At 36.1% G+C, this 20,278-nt stretch overlaps 1 protein-coding gene across 1 annotated transcript in view; it reads right to left on the reverse strand.

The window, feature by feature from the left end:
- ptpn4a (protein tyrosine phosphatase non-receptor type 4a) overlaps positions 1–20,278 on the reverse strand; it is a 52,390-nt gene that overhangs the window by 25,794 nt on the left and 6,318 nt on the right. The window contains exons 2-8 of the mRNA XM_079619385.1: positions 11,461–11,615; positions 4,061–4,168; positions 3,303–3,345; positions 3,100–3,178; positions 2,476–2,520; positions 2,141–2,193; positions 19–139 (exon numbers count right to left, since the gene is read on the reverse strand). Of these exons, the coding sequence (XP_079475511.1) occupies positions 19–139; positions 2,141–2,193; positions 2,476–2,520; positions 3,100–3,178; positions 3,303–3,345; positions 4,061–4,168; positions 11,461–11,598 (587 nt within the window). The 5' untranslated portion in view covers positions 11,599–11,615. The remainder of the gene's footprint in view (positions 1–18; positions 140–2,140; positions 2,194–2,475; positions 2,521–3,099; positions 3,179–3,302; positions 3,346–4,060; positions 4,169–11,460; positions 11,616–20,278) is intronic.

Here is a 20,278-nt window from a genome sequence, read left to right on the forward strand (position 1 = left end):
GTGAGCGGGGACTCTTACTTGTGTTGCTGGTGATGTTTGGTGACATCTTTTTCAAAGCCCTGAGGCTGGTTGGGGATGAAGCGGAACTCGGACAGGTATCCTGGCAAATTCTCTGCCTCACTGTAATCACCCAGGTCAGCTGAATCACACAATACAACCACAGTGTTATGCATAACAGCCGTGACTCATAACAGTGCATCATGCAGACAAAGTCACCTGATAATGTGTATAAAGGGGCATGATCACTGATGGATACACACGGTGCCCGTGTAATGTAACATTATTACGTGTCCCTATTATTATGTGACATAAAATCTAAGCAAAATGCCCTAGAAAATTATATGTATACAACAATTATATAAAATAAATCAATACTTTTATTGATTTACTGAGTGACAGTAAAGACTTTAAAATTTGTATATATATTTCCATCGCAGGAATGGATTTTTTAAAACATTAAAATAGAAAACAGATACTTTAAATGTAATAATTGACACTATTACTGATTTTACTTATTTCTGACCAAATAAATGCAGATTGGGTGAGCATAAGAAACAGCGTTTAACTTTATTTGAATAATTAATTGAAAATAATTCTTAAGATGTGTGCAATCATATTAATTCAAGGTGTAAGAAAGTAAAAAACAAAAGTAATGTCTGCATACTGATATGACTGCTCCAGGAAAGTATTTTTATACCGGTATTTATTACAACGTTTCGACCATCAGGTCTTCATCAGGCGAAAACCTGCAATAAATACTTTTCTGAAGCAGTCATATCATTGTGCAGACATTACGTTTGTTTTTTGCTTAAGTTAATCTCCTTTGTCCTGCACCTGAGCCCTGTTTGGGTTTGAGGATTGTGCACACCTTGTTTCATATTTTTGACTTTGTAAGATAGAATGTAAGAATATTCTATGTAAAAAAATATAAAAATTGTAAGTTTACATTACAGGTTTAGAGTGTTTTAGAGTTAATAAATCAAAACATTCTGATGAGATAACATGTTCTTATTGACAAATGCCAAATGCTCAAACATGTTGAGACAATCTATGACCGCACATTGACTGAACGAGACCAATTCACCTTCCCTTAAAAGCCAAGCATTGTGTTATCATTACATTCATCCTCACTTTAGAATAAAATGACAAAACACACTAATGCTTAAAGCTATTCAGGGGTTTAGCATGATTAAACACCTGTTACAAATTTATTATCATGTAAAACACACAAGCACTCAGTAAGTCTTTCAAATCCGCTAAACCAATTCCATTGACTGAAAAAAAAAACATAAACTTCAGCATTTAGCATCAATTTTGCCATTATGGCAGCTTGTCAGTAAACCTTAAAGCAAACAAAATAAGTTGCAATAGATAGCGCTGTCCTAGGCTACTGGGCTCAACAGAATCCCCTATGACCTATATAGCGCCCAAACTGCATGCTAAAAGCCCCGGAGAGACCGGAGCAAATGTGCTCACTACAGCAATCTGTCAAGAGTCATTATTGCTGAGCTCAATCTGGCAAGCAGACCCCCTAGGGCCCGGGATATGCCATGTCACTGCTCCATCTCGAGTGGGCACTATTAGGTTAACTCAGATGTACTGGGCTGTGTTTGTGCCTGCTGTACTTCAGAGAGATTTCTTGCTCGCATATACTCCTGTTTTACAAGCTAGTGCTTGTTAAGCGTTGAGGTTGTGCACAGATGGAATGTACCATGCTGAGCTTGCGCTGTTGTATTTCGGTGGTTTGCTGGGAAGCTCAGCACTGGATTTTAGTTTGCATGATACCATCTATGGTGAGATATATTGCCTGACGTGGAAAAAGAGATGTGGTGCATATCATAGGCGGAAAACAACTTTAATTATAATTCTGCTGCTATGCTAAATTGCTATCAATTCCTCTCACTCAAGAAAGAGAATTACAGGCGCCACTTGTTTGACACCAAACATAACATTAAACCGGATTTAAAGTTGTAACAGTTGTAAAGATAGTGAGGCCAAACCAGAATTAAAGCAAACCACATGTAATTGACCGTCACATACCGTTCTGCTTTAAAAAAAAAACTGATTTAGTTTTGTGGCTTCTTTGTCATTAAGATCCTACAACCGTTCATTCCAATGAAGGAGAGGAACTCATACTTACACTGAACAGCGTATGATGCCAGGAGTGCGGCAGTATTGTGCGGACAGGGCAGTCTGGGAAGGATATATATTATATTAAATTAACAGTATAACATGTTGGAGAGATCAAACCAAATTGGTCTCAAATTACTATATTCAAGTAACCATAAAAGAACATTAAGCACATGCAACTTCGGAAGCACAAACTGCAGTGGTATCACAAGATGAATATTGAATGAACAATCTACATAGTACGAGTTACAATCATTTACAAGTAAATTACTACAGAACGCACCAACAATGCAACTGGATTTAGAAAGATTTAAAGTTAAAACAGTCGCACAACATCCAGCTCACCTTCCACTGAGTATGTCCTGCTTAATCTGTAGAAAATACAGGTACCTACACAGATGGAAAAGAACATGACAAATCATTTGTGAGCCACTGGACTAAAAAAAGCATGGTGTTTCCTGTTCATGAGGTGAAGTCTTAAATATAAAAAATATTAAACAATTTAAATCAAACTTCCGACAGGAAATGCTATGCAGTCCTTGAATATTGAACCCATGATGACCTGCTAGAGCCATATTCTACTGTTTAAACACTACAAAGAGATACCGTATCACCATGAATCACTATGAATCACCATCACCGATTCAGGTGAGGATGTCAATCATTGTAATTTGCTTTACTCATGCCTGTTCTAATCTATATTTCTCTGAACTATTTCGGACCTCTATATTACAGCCTCCTTAGAAACAAGAATTACAACATAAAAGATTCAAGTGTGCTAAAGGATAAATGTACAAGACAAAACATTTAAAAGTGTGCGAAATAACTTTTAGCATACTTATTTTAAAACAAATTGTATTTTTACATTTAGAATTCAAGACACACAAATGAACAGAACAATATTTCTTTAATAAACACTTTTCAAGGTCTTCATTGTATGTACATCAAAGCGGAAATCCACAAACTCACCATGTGTATTCTTCCTGAAGTTTGTTGGGGTCACTCACAAAAAATTTCACCCGGAAGTTTAGATGATGTGGGGAGCCCCCTAGCATTTTGTATAATAAGAAGAACACATGTGCAAGATGTGGAGATACGAAAGAGAGAAATAATAAATCAATATTGGGTTGTAAACAACAGCCTTTAATATAGCTTTGTATAAAATTACTTACTTTTTAATTGCTTCCTTATGGGTTTATTTGGATCCAGCCACCTCTATAAATTATTGATAGGGAGAAAGAAAGCGAGCGATAGAGAGAGGAGAAGAAAAACCTTAATAACATGGCAACAGTCCAACACGACCTAATGCCACTCAATAATTCAATAGGCTTGTGTTTTCTGCTGTGGGGAGGTGGGGATGTACTTATCTGCAGTTACACAGAGAGACAAAGTAAGTGTGTTTGTTGAGTAAAAAAAAAACTTTGATCCAGTTTCAACTAAATCAATGTAACTATAGAGTCTTTTCAGCCACATATCGACCGATTGGTGGATACCTACTGGTCGAATATCAAGATGTCTACTAATGTGTTTGCTTTCATCTGAATGATGGAATTTATATATATAAAACATTTACTGTAAGATTTTTGGAGAACATTTGCTCATGCTTTTGTGATGTTTAAGACATGATTTACTCTTTAACACATTTTCCCCCTAAAGAAACAAATGGCACTTTTGAAACTCACATTAGATGAAGAATCCAGTCATATCAGTAGTCTAATTTTCTGCTAATACTGAATATTGAGTTGGGCCACCCGAAAGGGAGAGATGCTTAATAGGATCTTTAAACCTGAACCGTTGTGTGTCCTACATTCCTAAATGTGAAACTATATAAGGAATACTGGCCATTCACACAGTTGAGCTTAAAAAGCTCCAAGCAAATCCCAGACCGGCTGGAGTCTGGCACATCATTGAGCTTGACCTTTGAACTCACCGGGCTATCAGAGGACTCGTCGGCCAGGTGCAACCCAAAATAGTCTCTCTCGGTCAGCTCCAGGAGCTTGAAGACAGCATCCAGTAGGATCTCTCCTTGATCGTGCTTCTATATAGCATGCGCACACACAGAGATAGAGGGGAAAATGCAAGTTTTAAGAATACATTTTATATTAAATATTTCAATTAGAACCATTTAATTGTATTAAATACAATCATCATCTTCCGAATTATACGGTCTTCAATATTATTATACAATAACATTTATATCCTGATTACTTCACTTTTTAATTTGTTGTACATATTTGACAACAGGACCTAGAGGAACCTAGAGCATAAAATTATAAGTGTGGATGCGGACTAAAAGCAAAATGGGATCAGAGCCTCATTAAACTTTGCATTTGTCACAACAATCATGTGCATATTTTTGGCTGACATCAGCCAAAGTAAAAGTAAAACCAGAAGTATACCCATATTTCCAGTAAAGTCCAAGCCACTTGGGTGGTTAGAAACAGTCAGACGTAATAAACCATTTTTATTGGCTGTCAGATCCGTTACAGCATCCTGATAGCAAAGCTGAGGCATTAGCAGCACTTTTATTTCCTGTTTTATCCATTTAAATGGTCCTGGAAATGTCAAGACAGCATATTCTGTGCCTTCTGAGAAACACAGACAGACAGTTCAAACCACATCCACGCTGTGTTGCTCAATAAACAAAATATGGCAACAGTCACATCAGCAGAACGATTGACAGGCCAGCTGAGAGAATATGGACAATCTAACGCCTCTGCAGAGCTGCAAAACGTGCAAGAAAATACAGAAATATGGAGCGCAAATAGAATGTACAAGTCACATGGAAACAATTTAAATGAAATAAAATGATACATATAAAAGATCTTCAATTTACAGATCATACTGTACACACTCCATAAAACACACCAGACAAATTATTTGTTGTTATTGTTATTTAGACATCACATAATATTATTAAGTAACTCAAGCGCATTCATACATTTCTTTTATATCAGCATGAGAGCCGACATAAATAACAAATAGTCAGGTCACATCACCTATATTTACATAATGCTTTATACAATACAGATTGTTTCAAGGCAGCTTCACAGCAGGTTAAGTAACAAATAGGTCACAAATAGGTCTTATAGCCTCTGTATACCTTAAATAAACCCTGGGAAAATTTTAGGTTTACCCAAAACAGGAAGTGTTTATATGGGCTTTGATTCTTCTAAACGTTTTTTTTAGGATGAAGATATGAACAAAGTTCCCGGATTTTTGGAACCTTGTGTTTCCTTCCTCTGCCCTCAGCACTTTTGTGTAGATTTACAAACTAAATAAAAGTGTCTTGATGTGGTCTCAGACCTCGTGGCTTTTCGAGTGTGCGTTTTCAACAGAAGTCTAAAGTAACGGTCAGAACTGGAAATGGGATCTAAGTGCGGTATTTCCAATCAATGTGTGGATTTTGATTTGTTTTTTATTTAGTAAATTAATTAAAAAACAAATAAGGACTTGGTTTTCTCCATCAGTTGTTGATTGGGTGGAGGCAGAACTGCTGAATGTGAGCTTACAGTTAATGGTGAGAAAATGTTGGGCTTCAAACGGACTAAATGACTGGAAAAGTCTAGCATATGTCACCAGAGAGAAATAGTTTTACCGGAAGATCAAGTTTTTGACATCTTGATTCATCTTAATAAGGTCAACAACAATTTTCTTTTTTAATTGTGACATGCACGGATGAATTGTTCACAATGATATCAATAACATACATTTAGAAAATACTGTAAATGTATATTTAATGCTGAATTTAAAGGAGAGGAGTGCGGTATGACAGAAATGCGAGCAGACTTGCGCCAGCTTGTCCAGATATCAGAGGTCTTGAGGAAACCTATGAGTGTTTTGAAGACAGTCAGTCCAAAGGAACAGGCAGCAAATAGCTTGGAGGTCTGTGTTTTGATACTAAGGGAAGATTGGCACTGCACAGGAGGCCCACAAAGTATTTGGACCCTTAAGCCACAATTATAGCCCGCATGAAATTGATTTCTCAATGCACGTTCCTGGGGTTATTGGGCAAGATTCATTAGAGCATGTTGTTTTAAAGGAAACAAGCAATTGTCATAACGTTTCATCAAAATAGCTCAGCTTGAGCTTCTGAAACAAATATCCTTCTAAGCTAATGTCACTAAGGCCAATTGTGATGTTAAATGTGTCTAGAGCTAAACAACAAGGATGGCCCGCTAATCCAGACCAGAGCCAGAAGGAGAGGGTTCCGGTCCAGCTGATGGAACCATCATTGGCCCTATTGGGTTGCTACATTTTACATACTGCGCTCAAAAAGCTGGCTCTTAGACAGCATGCGATCCCAAATTCAATTCTCTTTCGTGGCTTATTGCACTTGAATGGTCAAATACACATAAAATTGTCAAAATGTCAATTAGTATAGTTTTGGTCATCAATATCAATATTTTTTTATATAATTATTTTTTATTTTTTTGACAAGAATGGTTAAAAATCTAAACTAATGGTCCGAATGCGCAATTGGAACATATTGTTAATCACCGGTGTTGCTTCTCCTTTAAATTGTATCGCTAATCCAAAGGTCTCTGTTGCCATCCCTCATTGAAAATAAATTAAATCCACACAATTTGAGGTACCATCCATGTCTTGCAGCAAAGGATAATGCTTAGGGTCAGGGATTTGAATAGACCCCTAACCCCAGTATGTGCAATATGATGTCACCTGCCTTCGCAAACACCACTGATAAGAAAATCAAGATCAAACGGACAAAATCTATTAGAACCTAGACATTCACATTAAAGGATTAGTTCACTTTTAAAGTGAAAATTCTGTCATCATTTACTCACCCTTAAGTTGTTTCAAACCTGTATGAATTTCTTTCCTCTGCTGAACACAAAGGAAGATATTTAGAAGAATGTCAGTAACCAGACAGTTTTTGGTTCCCATTGACTTCCATAGTATATATTTTTTCCTACTATGGAAGTCAGTGGGAACCAAAAACTGTCTGGTTACTGACATTCTTCTAAATATCTTCCTTTGTGTTCAGCAGAGGAAAGAAATTCATACAGGTTTGAAACAACTTAAGGGTGAGTATATGATGACAGAATTTTCATTTTAAAAGTCAACTAATCCTTTAAGAGAGACGCTACAAGGCAGCAAACAATTCTAATATTTACAAACTTTCGGCTTCTTCTCAGCATTCCAGACGTAACAAGCACCTCTACAAACACACAGATGAAACATATTTATGATGGCCCCTCCGTAACATCAACAACATCAACTTCTGTAACACAAATAAAAGCCTTCCTGCAAATAACACCTCGCCCCCTCCTGATTATTTGCCTCTGGTCCTCCTTCTCTCCTTCCATTAGACCCTGTGCTTCCGTTCCATGTGCGCCTTATACTCATCAAGGACCCACTGTGCTGCCAGACTATCTAGGTCATAAAGAGGCCTGGCACAAAAAAACTACAGACCAGAGAGCGAGTGAGTAAATTTGATCAATGGGGCTGTTACATGAGGACTGGCTTTCCAGGAAATGTTGGTTACAAATCAAAGAGCAGCATGACAGACAACTTCTAAGTAAGAATGCCTTGATTCATCTAACAGATCAGCAGCTGTTTAAAGTGAGAGTCATGTGATGTTTAGCCTATAGGTTTATTGTTTATTGCTTGCTCCAATTCAAATATGGAAATACCTCCTGATTCACAGGAAATCCTTGGACAGTGTAACTGACGGGAAACCACTGGGGTAAACCTGAATAACCTTTTGTAACCTGAGCAACATTTAATTCAATTTTGGCACAGGCCCTTATTTCAAGTCAGGACATAACTGTTCTCCGTAAGGACCCTTTTATATACAACACTTTGCACAACACTGTGGACAAGGATGAACAAACACAAGGGTTTTGCAATAAGACCAACAAATGAAAGAGCTGAGGATTTGTGCCTTTGCTTGTCGCGTGTGTGGGGTGTGTCGTGGTAGCTTTATATTGCAGGTGCAAGTATCTACATGAATCTCTGGAACCCTGAAGCTACTTTTCATCCTGCTGGAATGTCAAGCATGCATCCTTCTATAAACAGAATTACACACTACAGCTAGAAGACGAGCATGATGTAGAATAGATGTTGCAGACCATTATGCCTGGAAAAACTCACAGACGACAAATTTAAAACAAATATGCATATGATTTGGGGTTCATATAGGAAAAAAAGGAAACACTTTATAATAAGTTATATTTATAAGACCTTAAACACTGCATAATGTTCTACAGATCAGGCATTCACATACAATCATAAATTTGTTTATGATTAATGAAGTTCGGTGGAAATTCTAGCTATTTATTACACTACCATTAATAGGTTTGGGGTTAGTAAGATTTTTTTAAATGTTTTTGAAAGAAGTCTCTTATGCTCACCAAAGCTGAATTTATTTGATTTAAAAAAAAAAAATCAGTAAGCAATGCAATACTGTGAAATATTATTAAAATTTAAAATAACTTTCTAATTGAATATATTTTAAAATAATTTATTCCTGTGAGGCCCAGCTGAATTTTAATTACCGGTATTATTAGTCTTCAGTGTCACATGATCCTCCAGAAATCATTTTAATATGCTGATTGGGTGCTTATTATTATCACTGTTGAAAACAGTTAATATTTTGTAGAAATGGTATAATACTTTTTTTTCAGGATTCTTTGATTCTTCTTTCACTTATTTGATGCATCCTTGCTGAATAAAATTACTAATTTATTTATTTTATTTTCTTAGCCCAACCATTTCTACGGTATAGTGTTAGTGATATTAACAATATCACTAATACGGATGCTCATGATTCACTTGTTTAACCGTTAACTGACAGTAACAACTTTGACCAATTAGACCGATAGTTTAAAAAGTAATTTAAGTAATAAAAAAAGTCAAGATATTTTAAAACGTTTGCTGCATGGTTAAAAAACACGCTACACATATAAAGTTGAGTTTTTGAGAGAACAAAACAGATAAGTCGCATATTATTTGCGTATTTTATTATCATTTTCATAAATAACGTAAAATACTGGTAAATAAAGCGAAATGTTAAAAAACATTACAAACGCTATAAACATAGCTATAAGCTATTTTAGTTCCCCTCACTCCACAACAAATCCTTTAGATTTAATGATATTAAGAAGAATGAAAAAATAAAAGTAGCTATATAAATGTCAAGCCAAAACAAATTAATTTAAAGTGAAACTGTAACAGAAACCCGTATTGAGCTCACTTAGCCATACCACTCTCTCAATAGGCACAAATCAAAATTTTCCATATTCACAATGTATTTGGACACTGAACTATTATTTATTATGTATAGGCTTTGTTCTTCACTTGCGTTCCAGTATCGACGCAAAATATCATCCCTCATATGTGCAAAAATGTGCTTGACATAGCACCATTGGGGCGGTGGTTATGCTGAACGGCACAGATTGTACAATGGACTATTTCAATTGAGCTGTGTAACTTTATGTTTGGTTAACTATTTTATTTTGATAATGAACAAGCTGCAATGTCAAGTTAGCATTGCTAGAACTGATATGTTGTGTGTGTGTACACGAGGTAACATAAAATATTCCATTCATTGGGTCATATAGAAGACACAATTCGAAACTATAAAGGGTTGACTTTTATTTGTGTACACTGAAAATAAAGCCTATATGACTTTATTCTGTTTTTCTTCGTTCACACAAGCGCTGCAGGTACGTGATGTGACGATGTGTGAATCCTCATGTTCTGTTGTTTATTCTGCTATTTGCACATGTAAAATGAAACCCCTGGAAAACAAATGTTGTTATTTTTAATGGTTCACAGACTCTTATCCATTATAATTCAATTTAACTCTAATTGAACATAATCTTGTCAGTTAAAGGTTAATGAGTTTCGGTTTTCAGTTAGGGACAAAAAACGAAATGAACATCCCTAATTACTGGTGTTTGACAAGGATATAATTGAAATTTGTGTTGGCTAAAGCATGCATCACTATTATTATTTATCATAAACATGATTAGGGATTTGAAAAAAAAAAAAGCTACATGTATTAAACATCAGTGTGAAACTGGTCTTGTTACCATGTTACAGACATGAATCATGTCTCAAATTGAACAGCTTGTTGTAGAGAGCCAAGCTATAACTTTTGACTCGTCTGAGGGATGATGAAATGGGTGAGAATACACAACTGGCTAACATGGAAAGAGGGACACAAGCCATAAAGACCACAATATCATAGATACTTGGACGTACATGGATTCCATCCAGAACACCCTACAAGGAAGCATCTAGAAATTATCTATCAACTACCCAGAACCCCCTAGGGTTACCTTGATTGTTCCTTGATATGTCTCTGGATCAACATCTTTTGTTTTTCTTAGAACAATACTCATGTCAAAAAACATAGTCCTAACCATATCCCTTCCCCTAAACCTAACCCCAATGTAAACCTAATTCTGAGATCGAATTGGTTGATTGGAATGTTATTCCATGATCAACAAGGATGTTGATCCAGAAACATGTTCTACTTGTTGAAATCGCATTCACCCCAGCAACCACATAGCAACACCACTCACATTTTCTTTAGAAAATGTAAAAATGCAGTTACAATATATATTTCTTAAAGGGGTACTTCACTGCTTGCTAAATGGGCTTTCATTAAAAGTTATCTGCCTATACAGTAGAAAGGTGATTACTTATTAATTTTTTTAATCTGTGAGGGAAAACAGAAAAAAGGCTGTTGTCTTCCCTTTTGTTAAATAGGTAGGAAAACACCCATAATGCACTGTCCATGCCCACTCTCACCAGCCTGCTTGGAATTAGCTTACTAGAGTCAAATATCGCCTTTCTTTAGTAGGAAATACTTCTTGGCAAACCTTTAGTCATAATTGTGTTTAGTCATATTGTTCCCGGGTGCAGTAAAGCATTCAAGAATAAATATTTAGCGGGAGAGAGTTACTTTCGGTCTCTAGTGAAGGATCCGACATATTGTAGGCAGTGGCTAAAGGTTGCAAAGAACCGTAAATACGGAGAGAACGCCACAATGGAAAATCTGAAAAACCTGCATATTGTAGTCAACATTTCAAACTGGATGACTAACTACGGATACATTGTTTTATGCCAAATGGTGAGGGACATTTTTTTTAAAGAAAGTGACATTTTGTCACGCCAACAATCAACAATTTCTCGGTTCAGGCAACACGGAGAACGAGTAAACATTGTTAATTTACATATACCGCTGCTGACATTGTAACAATACAAAGTGGCTTGAAAAACAGCGAAGTTAGACTTGACCACATCATTAGTTCATTCATGATTTGACCATAAGTAAATTAAATCATTCACATTACTTACATTGACTTTAAAAGGCTGGACAGTGTTATCCAAAAGAAGAACGTTGCAGACCACCTCGGTGCGCTGCCTGTCACGTGCCAGCTCCGTCGCCCGGACATTGTAGGATCTGCCTGCAGGCAACCGGAAGCGTGTGGTCATCACGGTCCAACCAGAGTCTGCAACAAAAAGAGATCTGCTTAAGCTTGCGCAATTCCAGCATAACATAACATTTTTATCAGGTTGGGTTAGTAATTCATTTAAAAACAGGTATAATTATTACTATAAATATACAATTACAGCATAGAATATGTTGTACTGGTTGAACTAGATCACAGCATTTTCAAGGCTGATTCAGACTCAAACTTAAATGCACACATGACAAACGGATATTTTTATGTACAGCCTACATTGTGCCTAAATATATCTATTTCCTTAGGGGTTCTTATGCAGCTTTCCTGCTAAAAGTAACAGTAAATGGGGACATAGGCTAAAGGATGGACTCAAAGAAGAGGTATCGCTATTCACATACACAGAAATACATTTGATACAATCAAATTGAAAACTATTGATTCAGGTTTCTCTTAAAGTTCACGAGACCATTCAACTTTCAATTGACCTAAATTGGCCTTTACATAGTAAAATACTCAAATTTTTCCCAAATTAAAAGGCACAATATGCAAGTATTTGGATTAAAATATCAATAAACCATAATAACAATGTTTTATGTTTTGTTGACCTGTGTACTACATAATCCCAAATGTTCCAAACAATGTTTAAACCCAAAGAAATCAACTATTTTAACCCGTGTAACGGCCCTTCCTTGTCATTGTGTTGCCTGTCGATGATGTCATATCCCTGTTACCCTCGATTTCTTTGATTTTACTTCAACCATGGAAACACCAAATATTATTTAATGCAATATGTGTTTTATTAGACAGGTGAGCAACAGGTGAGTTTGGATACATTTATTGTCAGAAAACAAATCATTGTTAAACAGCTTAACACGGTTAGAATTTTAATCTCTCTCAAGTAACATGTTTGTAACAAGTAACATGAAACATGAAACACTATTTTGTCAAGTGGCTAACAAAGCGTAGGCTAATCAGAAAGTCAAAGAGCTTTATTTGTAGTAAGCATTTTCTCCACCATACAATAGCCCGGTTTCATAGACAGGTTTTAGATAAAGCCAGGATTAGGACTTAGTTCAATTAGGACATTTAAGTAGTTTTTATAAACATGCCTTGAGAAAAACATTACTGGTCTGCATCTTGAGAGAAAACAATGGCACTGACATATTTTTAAAAATTGGGGCTTTCGCACCAGGTAGTTCTAGGAACTAGCCACGTGGTTCCCCGAGAACTAATGGTCCCCTGAGGAACATTTTCCTGGTTGCATTTGCACCGCCAGTAGGAACTCTGAAGTGATGTAAGCCACGCTTAAGGCCAATTTATACTTCTGCGTCGGACCTACGCCGGAGCCTCTACGCAATAGACCACGCGTTGGTTTTCATTTATACTTCTGCGTCGTTGTCCGCGTTGACGCGCAATTACACATGCAGAGTGAGCGTGTGAAACCCGAGGGAGGGGTTCTAGCAGACCAATCACAGCGCTTGCGTCCGCGTAGAATTGACGCGTTGTTACATTTTTGGAGAGGTGCACGTCAGGGTACGGCGAAGGGTACGGCGTAATATGGTACACGTCTATGCGTATGCTACGCCGTACCTACTGCGCGCACCTGACGCAGAAATATAAATTGGCCTTTTATTGTTGCGACTTTAATTTTGCCGGCACGGCAGACCTTTATTTTGACGCCGCTGAGAACGCCAGCAAGAGCCTGATTATGGCAAAACTTAGATTTAACTTGAACTTTTAAGAGATTCAATTATCAATCTATTTTTCCCCCTCACATTTCTCAGATTGTCTTGGGAAATCTGTTGTGCTCTATCAGGTGAATAGAGCAGTAGAGCAGTTTGTGTGTAAGATCAGCCATGTGGAAGCGCTTTCACTTCAGCATTCTGACATGTCCACGGGTCATAACCAGCAGGCCATCCACAGATCCACAGAGACTTCTGGACCCCTCTCATGTTCATTCATAGATCTACAGTCATGCAAAGGTCACAGAGAAATATCTCTGACCTTTAAGGTACCTCACCTCACAGGGATTTCTGGGCATTCAAGCTCAAAGGTTTTTTTGTGGAAAAAAGAGAAACAATATAATAAAGCATTTAGATGATATAATAAGCATCTAAAATAAAATACATACAATAACCCAATAACAATTCCTAGTTTTGAAGGGCATTTGTGCATGTCACATGAGCAAGAGAGATAAAGTCAAATTAATGCCTTATGAACTAACAACAGATGACCATCATTTTGTGAAAATGCTAGACAGTCTAGAACGGCATGAGGACGCATATATTTTAGCCTAACAGACCATTAAGAATGAGTGCACCTTGCATGAGTCTTGCACAGTTATAATGAAAAATGTCGGAAATAATCTTGCTGATGATAAGGTACCTCACCTGCCTGCTGCCTCTCTATTTAAAACAAATCTAGAGAGAAACTGCCCTTTGCAGACAATTATTAATATAGGATTCTGTTGTTCACAGGTTTATTAATGATTTCATTATAGAGTATTGCATTTGAATGAAGCAGCTTGCATGTGCACTACTGGAAGTCAATAATACAAATAAAAAACAGGAGTAAAAGGGCAAACTACTGAAGACAGATACAGTTTACAAACTCAAGACAGATTCTAAGAGCAATGTTCTTATTGTTTCATAATGCCGAACAAGCAGAGGGACTTATAAAGGTGTAACAAAAATTCCCCTTAATGGTTTACTACGGTCTTCCAAAAACATCAGCTTTAATGCATTCAAAGCACACAACCTGAGCGTAAAGGTCAGTAAGCATGCAGCATCTACACAGCCCAGGTGTCCTCAGTGTAGCTCGATCCTCCTATGCAAGCTAACCTTTATATGGTTGTTCCCTCGGGGGACGTCACCTAACCACATGAGCGTGCTTGAATAGGCTTCCATTACATTCAGCATAACTCGGCTCAACAGAACAAGGATTTAACTCGCAAATTACAGCATATGAAAGTGAAAAATCATTTGGCTGCACCGGTGCAAGTCTCTGACACGCAAACAAACTAACGAGGGTCTATAATATACCAACAGATTAATTCACCAAAACACAAAACCTATTATGCAAATTATTTATACTATGATTGGCTGTTTTTCATTCCATTTATTTCATTCCCTAAGCCAATTTCATTTTTGATGTGAAATTATGTTTTGAGGTCCCTGCATTCAATTGTACAACCTCAATGCAAAATAATATACCGGTATATGAGTCCAAAACTGCCGAGGGGTAATTCAATGCAACAAATCACATCTTTTATTGGAAAATGAAACATTTAATCAAACTTAATTGCCTTAAAAATCAAGTTTATTAAATATATTACATCAGCATATGACAGTCAAATTGGAAAAATACAGGGAATCATCTCAAGATCACTCATTTAACAGGTCATCTATTGCAAAAATAATGAAAAAAAGTATTAAAAAAAAAAAACATTAAAATCAGGAATGTCAGAATCAGAATGCATAGTTTGTGCATAAAAAAATGTGTAAAAAAACCCCACTTTGAACGATGTCACTAACATGGCGACGTTTTTCAATTGGGTTGGCATTTATTCTCTTTAGGATGCAGTGTGAAGTATTTCACTCAGTTCCCTGATCATTACGATTTAAGTAATTTCAGTGAGTGAACATTTATACTCATTTGCGTTTTGCATTATGCACGTTATCGTCTCTGACAGACAATAAGTTGAAGATGATCATGCTGCAATATTCTCCCTCTTTTCGTAAAGCAATAACACATTCCAAGCATCCGGTAGTGTGGGCTTTCCAGGAAATGTATAGACCCGCTGGCCTGGACCCCTGTTTTAACATGGTAAAATATTACCATGTATTGTGCACGTTATATTTTGACAGACATTGATGAATAACCTGTTGTAAATAACAGTGAAAAATCACTTTTTAAAACTGTTATTCCATTATTACCCTTTAGCAGATTTTGACTCATATACAACCATTCTGTTTTAAAGAGTTACAAAACAAAAAAAGTTAATTCATACTTTTCAGTAAAAATGCGAGAAAAAAAAAAATCTTGAGCACCAAACCCGCCATTCACATTCATGTAACTTAAAAATACTCAATCTATGCCAATGCCATAGAAGCATTAATAAAGATGTCTCAAAAAGTGATGTCGTTTTTGTTTCATATATGGCATTACTATATCACTTTATAATAACTTTCTTTCTTTAGAGATGCACCGAAATGAAAATTCTGGGCCAAAACCAAAAATTCTGGATGCACTTGGCCGAAAACCAAAACCGAAAATAAATAATACATTAGTAATTAATTAAATCAAACTTTTTTAATAATCAACACTTAAATACTATAGCTAAAACAAACATTTAAATTGAACACAAGGCACTTTTTAATAACATAATTGTTTCTATTCCAGTTTGTTGGTGAAATATAAACATTCAAATCAAAAACTGTAATAACTTGTTGTTTTCATGACAGATTTATTCAATCATACATTAAATAATGAAGACCTCACTAACAGGTTAAGTAATATAATGAATTTGTAATACAGTGCACATATTTAGCAAAATGTCTCTCTCTCTCATTGAGGTAAATGTAAGGTTAAGTGACTTCGTATAGCCTACAAGCTGTTTTATTGACGTCTCTTGAAACACTGATTGAGCGATTACATGATGATACAGTTCAGTAAGTTGTTCAACATTCTAGTGTTCATCCATGTTCATTTCATGCTGTAGTAAAGATGATCAGTTCATGTGCGCTTGTTGGAACTGTTTTAAAGTGCGCCAAAACAACATATATTATTTGAATTAATAAAATCGACAGAATTTGAGACTTAGCTTAATATTAAAAGTAACAAAACAAAAAGCCGAAATTTTGGTGCATCCCTAATTTAAATAACGCTATAATATCATTCACAAAAATACTGAGCCAGAAGTTGAAATTTTCTGGAAATCAACCTACAAATTATTATTTCGTAGTCTCTGTACATTATACTGAAAGAGAACAAGTATTTTAACATAAAAAAATGACAAAGTTCCCCTTTAAATGTTGTTTTCATTGGAGGATGTGAATAGTGGGCAGGTAAAAATCAGGTAAAATTACTCACTTTCACATTTATTAGAAGCTTACACCAAATTGTTTTTGAGTGCATTCTCAGGTACAAAATATTGCAAGGCATGGCGAAAGGCTACACTAACAAGCTTATTGGTTCCCCTGAGCCAAGACTCAAACATTTTTTGATTAAAGCTGCACATTCCAGTCAATTCTGCACTGCTTACAGTAGCAGGTTTAACTGCTGAGAGTTTGTCCACTCTAATGACGCTGTCAGTTTCTGGACACACGGACCCTGCATGTTTCCACTCCTGCATCCGGCCTCTCCGCCGAGACACAACCACTCACCAGGAACACAAAGCTACTTGAATAAAAAGACGACTACCACAGCAATCAATATCCTGTAAACAAATCTGCCTCACTTCATTAGAGGGAAGAAAGCCTCCCCTGGGCTGAAGATGGTAGAAGAGTCTTGAGCACTTTAGTAATGGAGACTGCAACTAGCTCAACTCAAATGTTCTGTATTCATTATACGTCCCCAGAGATGAGGGAAGTCCAGATCGATAGATGCTGTGTGTACTACACGGTCATCTTGAGCCCTTTGCAGGGATGTGTTGTATGTTGGAAATCCCCATGTCGCATCTCCTTCCATTCATCTTGCTTAGGATACAGATGAGAGTCACATGTTACTCTGTTCATTAGCTTATGCACAGTGTAGTCTTTGAAAAATTAAGAAACTTTTTTAAGACACTCGTGTGTTGATAAAAAGAATAAAGTTAGAATCAAATGTTGTTGTTTTTTTTTGTCTGTTCTTTCTTTTTATAGCAGGTTCAGAATATTTATATGACAAAAACGCTGGCAGGGAAAGTGTTAAGCAGTTTAAGCTGAATTAAAAAAAAAAAAATTATTGTAACCAGCATGAAATATTAAGCTACCTAAATTAATAAACACTTCTTCTGCCAATATAGTCCAATAGCTTAACTGTAGCCTGATTACAGTTGCTTAGCAACTTGCCACAATACAGTATTCGACTAACAGTTAAAGGTATACTTCAGCCTCTTTAACATTCTATCTAATTCTGGTATAAATGTGGGCAGTCATATAATGTTTTATGGATCCAAGGATTTCCAAAAAAGTTGATTTTACAGCTTAATACTCAATAAATGGAGATTTTAATACTCATTTTGGGAGAACAAACACAGACCTTTCCTCTACAGCGAATGGCCAATGGCAGCCCACATAAACAGCGCAATGTGCTGCGAGTGTGTTCTCTGGCATGTGGGCGTACATCCTGACTCAGGTGAGCATACACACTTTCAAACTAGGTCTACGGGAGTCAGTGTGTAACCAGATCTTACAAGCACGACCCAGTCAATCTCTGAACTTGACATGTTTGCAGCCTCTGGCTACATTTGGCACAGCAACCACAAATGCAATGACTGGAGGAAGTAAAAAAGGAAAAGAGTGATTTTTCCAACCGCTCTGCTTCAAAAACAGTTTGAATGTGGATGAGGGAAACGAAAAACAGCTTGGACAGTATGGAATTTTAAGGGAAAGTACTTTAGGTATTAAGACTTTTAGTGTATACTAAAGAGCTTTTTTTTTGTAAATGTCAGGAACAACAATGAAAAAAGTGCTGTGGCAGGATGCACAATATATATTGGTAGATATTAAATATTTAATTGTGCATGCTCATTTCCACTATTTTAACATTGAGATTATAAACCTGTTGAATATAGTTTATCAATACACTGTGATGCTGAATTGCTGCAAAAACTAAATAATTGATTTTTTAAAAATGTAATTAAATAGGCCTATCTTACATAATGTACTGTTTTACTGTAAAAATATAATAAAAATAAAAAATATATATGTCTGATGTGGAACATTATATTAAATCCATGCATTGGGTCTTAATATAATAAACCTGCTGTCTGTCTGTGTCATTAATGTTCATCAAACACTAAAATAGAAGAGGGAATCATTCACTTGACTGAACAACTTGTAGCTTTAATAAATAATCAATTTATTTGTAATTAATACACGACACTCCAGTGATTAATTTGTATTCGATTATTCAATTACTGTATTATTTTTTATGTGAATTCTCGTTAAAAAATGTATTCTATTTAATCCCATTCTACATAAATGTAAAAGGAAAAAAAAATAAAGCACTGTTAATTTAATGTTTCTTTTGTTTGTTATTTGCATCTTTGTTCTTATTTTTTATAAAGTTAAAAAACTATATTATGATTATTCATATAATTATTTTTAAAGGTTGTATCAGCAATTTCAGGCCCAAACATAAATGATCACATTCATCTAATCTTTCCTAACGATCCGCTAGCTGCCCGCCCCATAAGCAAGCTGTCAAAAAAAACCGCATCTCTGTGCAGCCTAGGCTCTGAGATTTGCACACAAAAACAATTGGTTTCACCAACCACTCAAAACCAAAATAAACACTGTTCCAACCGATCACCGACAGGGGCTGGGTGTTGTGAGTTTTTGCGCTCGTGCACGGGGACGGCTGCACGCGAAGTCGGAGCTGAAGAAGAAGCCAGCGTCTATCAACAAGAGAAATTAAACATTGCCCAAGAGGATGAGGAGGAGGATTAGGGCGAGGGAATACCATCGTGTTTATTCCAAGACACGTATTGTTATCGGGAAGGCTTTTGAACGGTGGAAAGAAATTAAAGTTTAAATTTATTGTTCAATCGGACGACGAGGTTGCACTGTTTCTTCTGGACAGGTGACTAGCTGCTAGTGCTGACTTGTTTGGATGTGAACAGTGTGTGAAAATATCCTTCTTGAAATAATATGAGCGAAGCTCGACTAAACTTGGGTAGCTCTAGCTAAGAAATGCGCGTGCATGATCGTTTTTTTTTTTTCATGATGCACGAAACGGGAGTGAGGGGCGAGCTAACTTGGTTTGTTTGGGATCTCGCTTCAAACACAAACAGAAGTGACATCACCCACAATCGCTGATACAACCTTTAATAATAAAATAATTGTCATTGTGATATTGTTTTATAATAGAATTTTTACCTTCTGAATCATAGGCTAATCAAATCGATTAGTGAACCAAGCAAAGATTCACACGTCAATTAAATGACCATTGCCGTGATTTAATGTTCACTTAAAAGTTAATCTTTAATAACACTTTTAAATAACTGTTAAAATGTAATCTTTAGCAAATCTCATACTGTACATTATAATGTTGTGATCGCTACATTTACATTGGATTAAATACCCATAAGGTATTTAAATTAATTTACACAATTTAAAAAGTACCACAATTAAAAGTATTGATTTTAGTTTTTATAAAAGTATGTAGTACAGAATTTGAACATAAGCCATTTATTGGTTAATGACCATAATATGAAAATAACTATAAAGCTTTAAATAGTTATCGATTCATATCTAGTGGGAATACTTACATTGTTTGCATGGTTTAACAAGAATACCATGGTATTAAAATGGTAATTTGTCCAACAAGCCATGGTACCTCGGCTGATGTGGCCAAGCATGCAGCGTCTGTTCCGTGAGGTTAAATTAAAATGTAATATGCAGAGACAGTTACAAGTAAAGCCATTAGTAGGTTGATATCCTGCCCAAAGAGTAAACATTATGGGCTCTGTTTGTTTGAGTATCCCAATGCAGCAACACTGGAAA

The sequence above is a fragment of the Phoxinus phoxinus genome (assembly GCF_949152265.1).
Source record: "Phoxinus phoxinus genome assembly, chromosome: 7".
Lineage (NCBI taxonomy): Eukaryota > Metazoa > Chordata > Actinopteri > Cypriniformes > Leuciscidae > Phoxinus > Phoxinus phoxinus.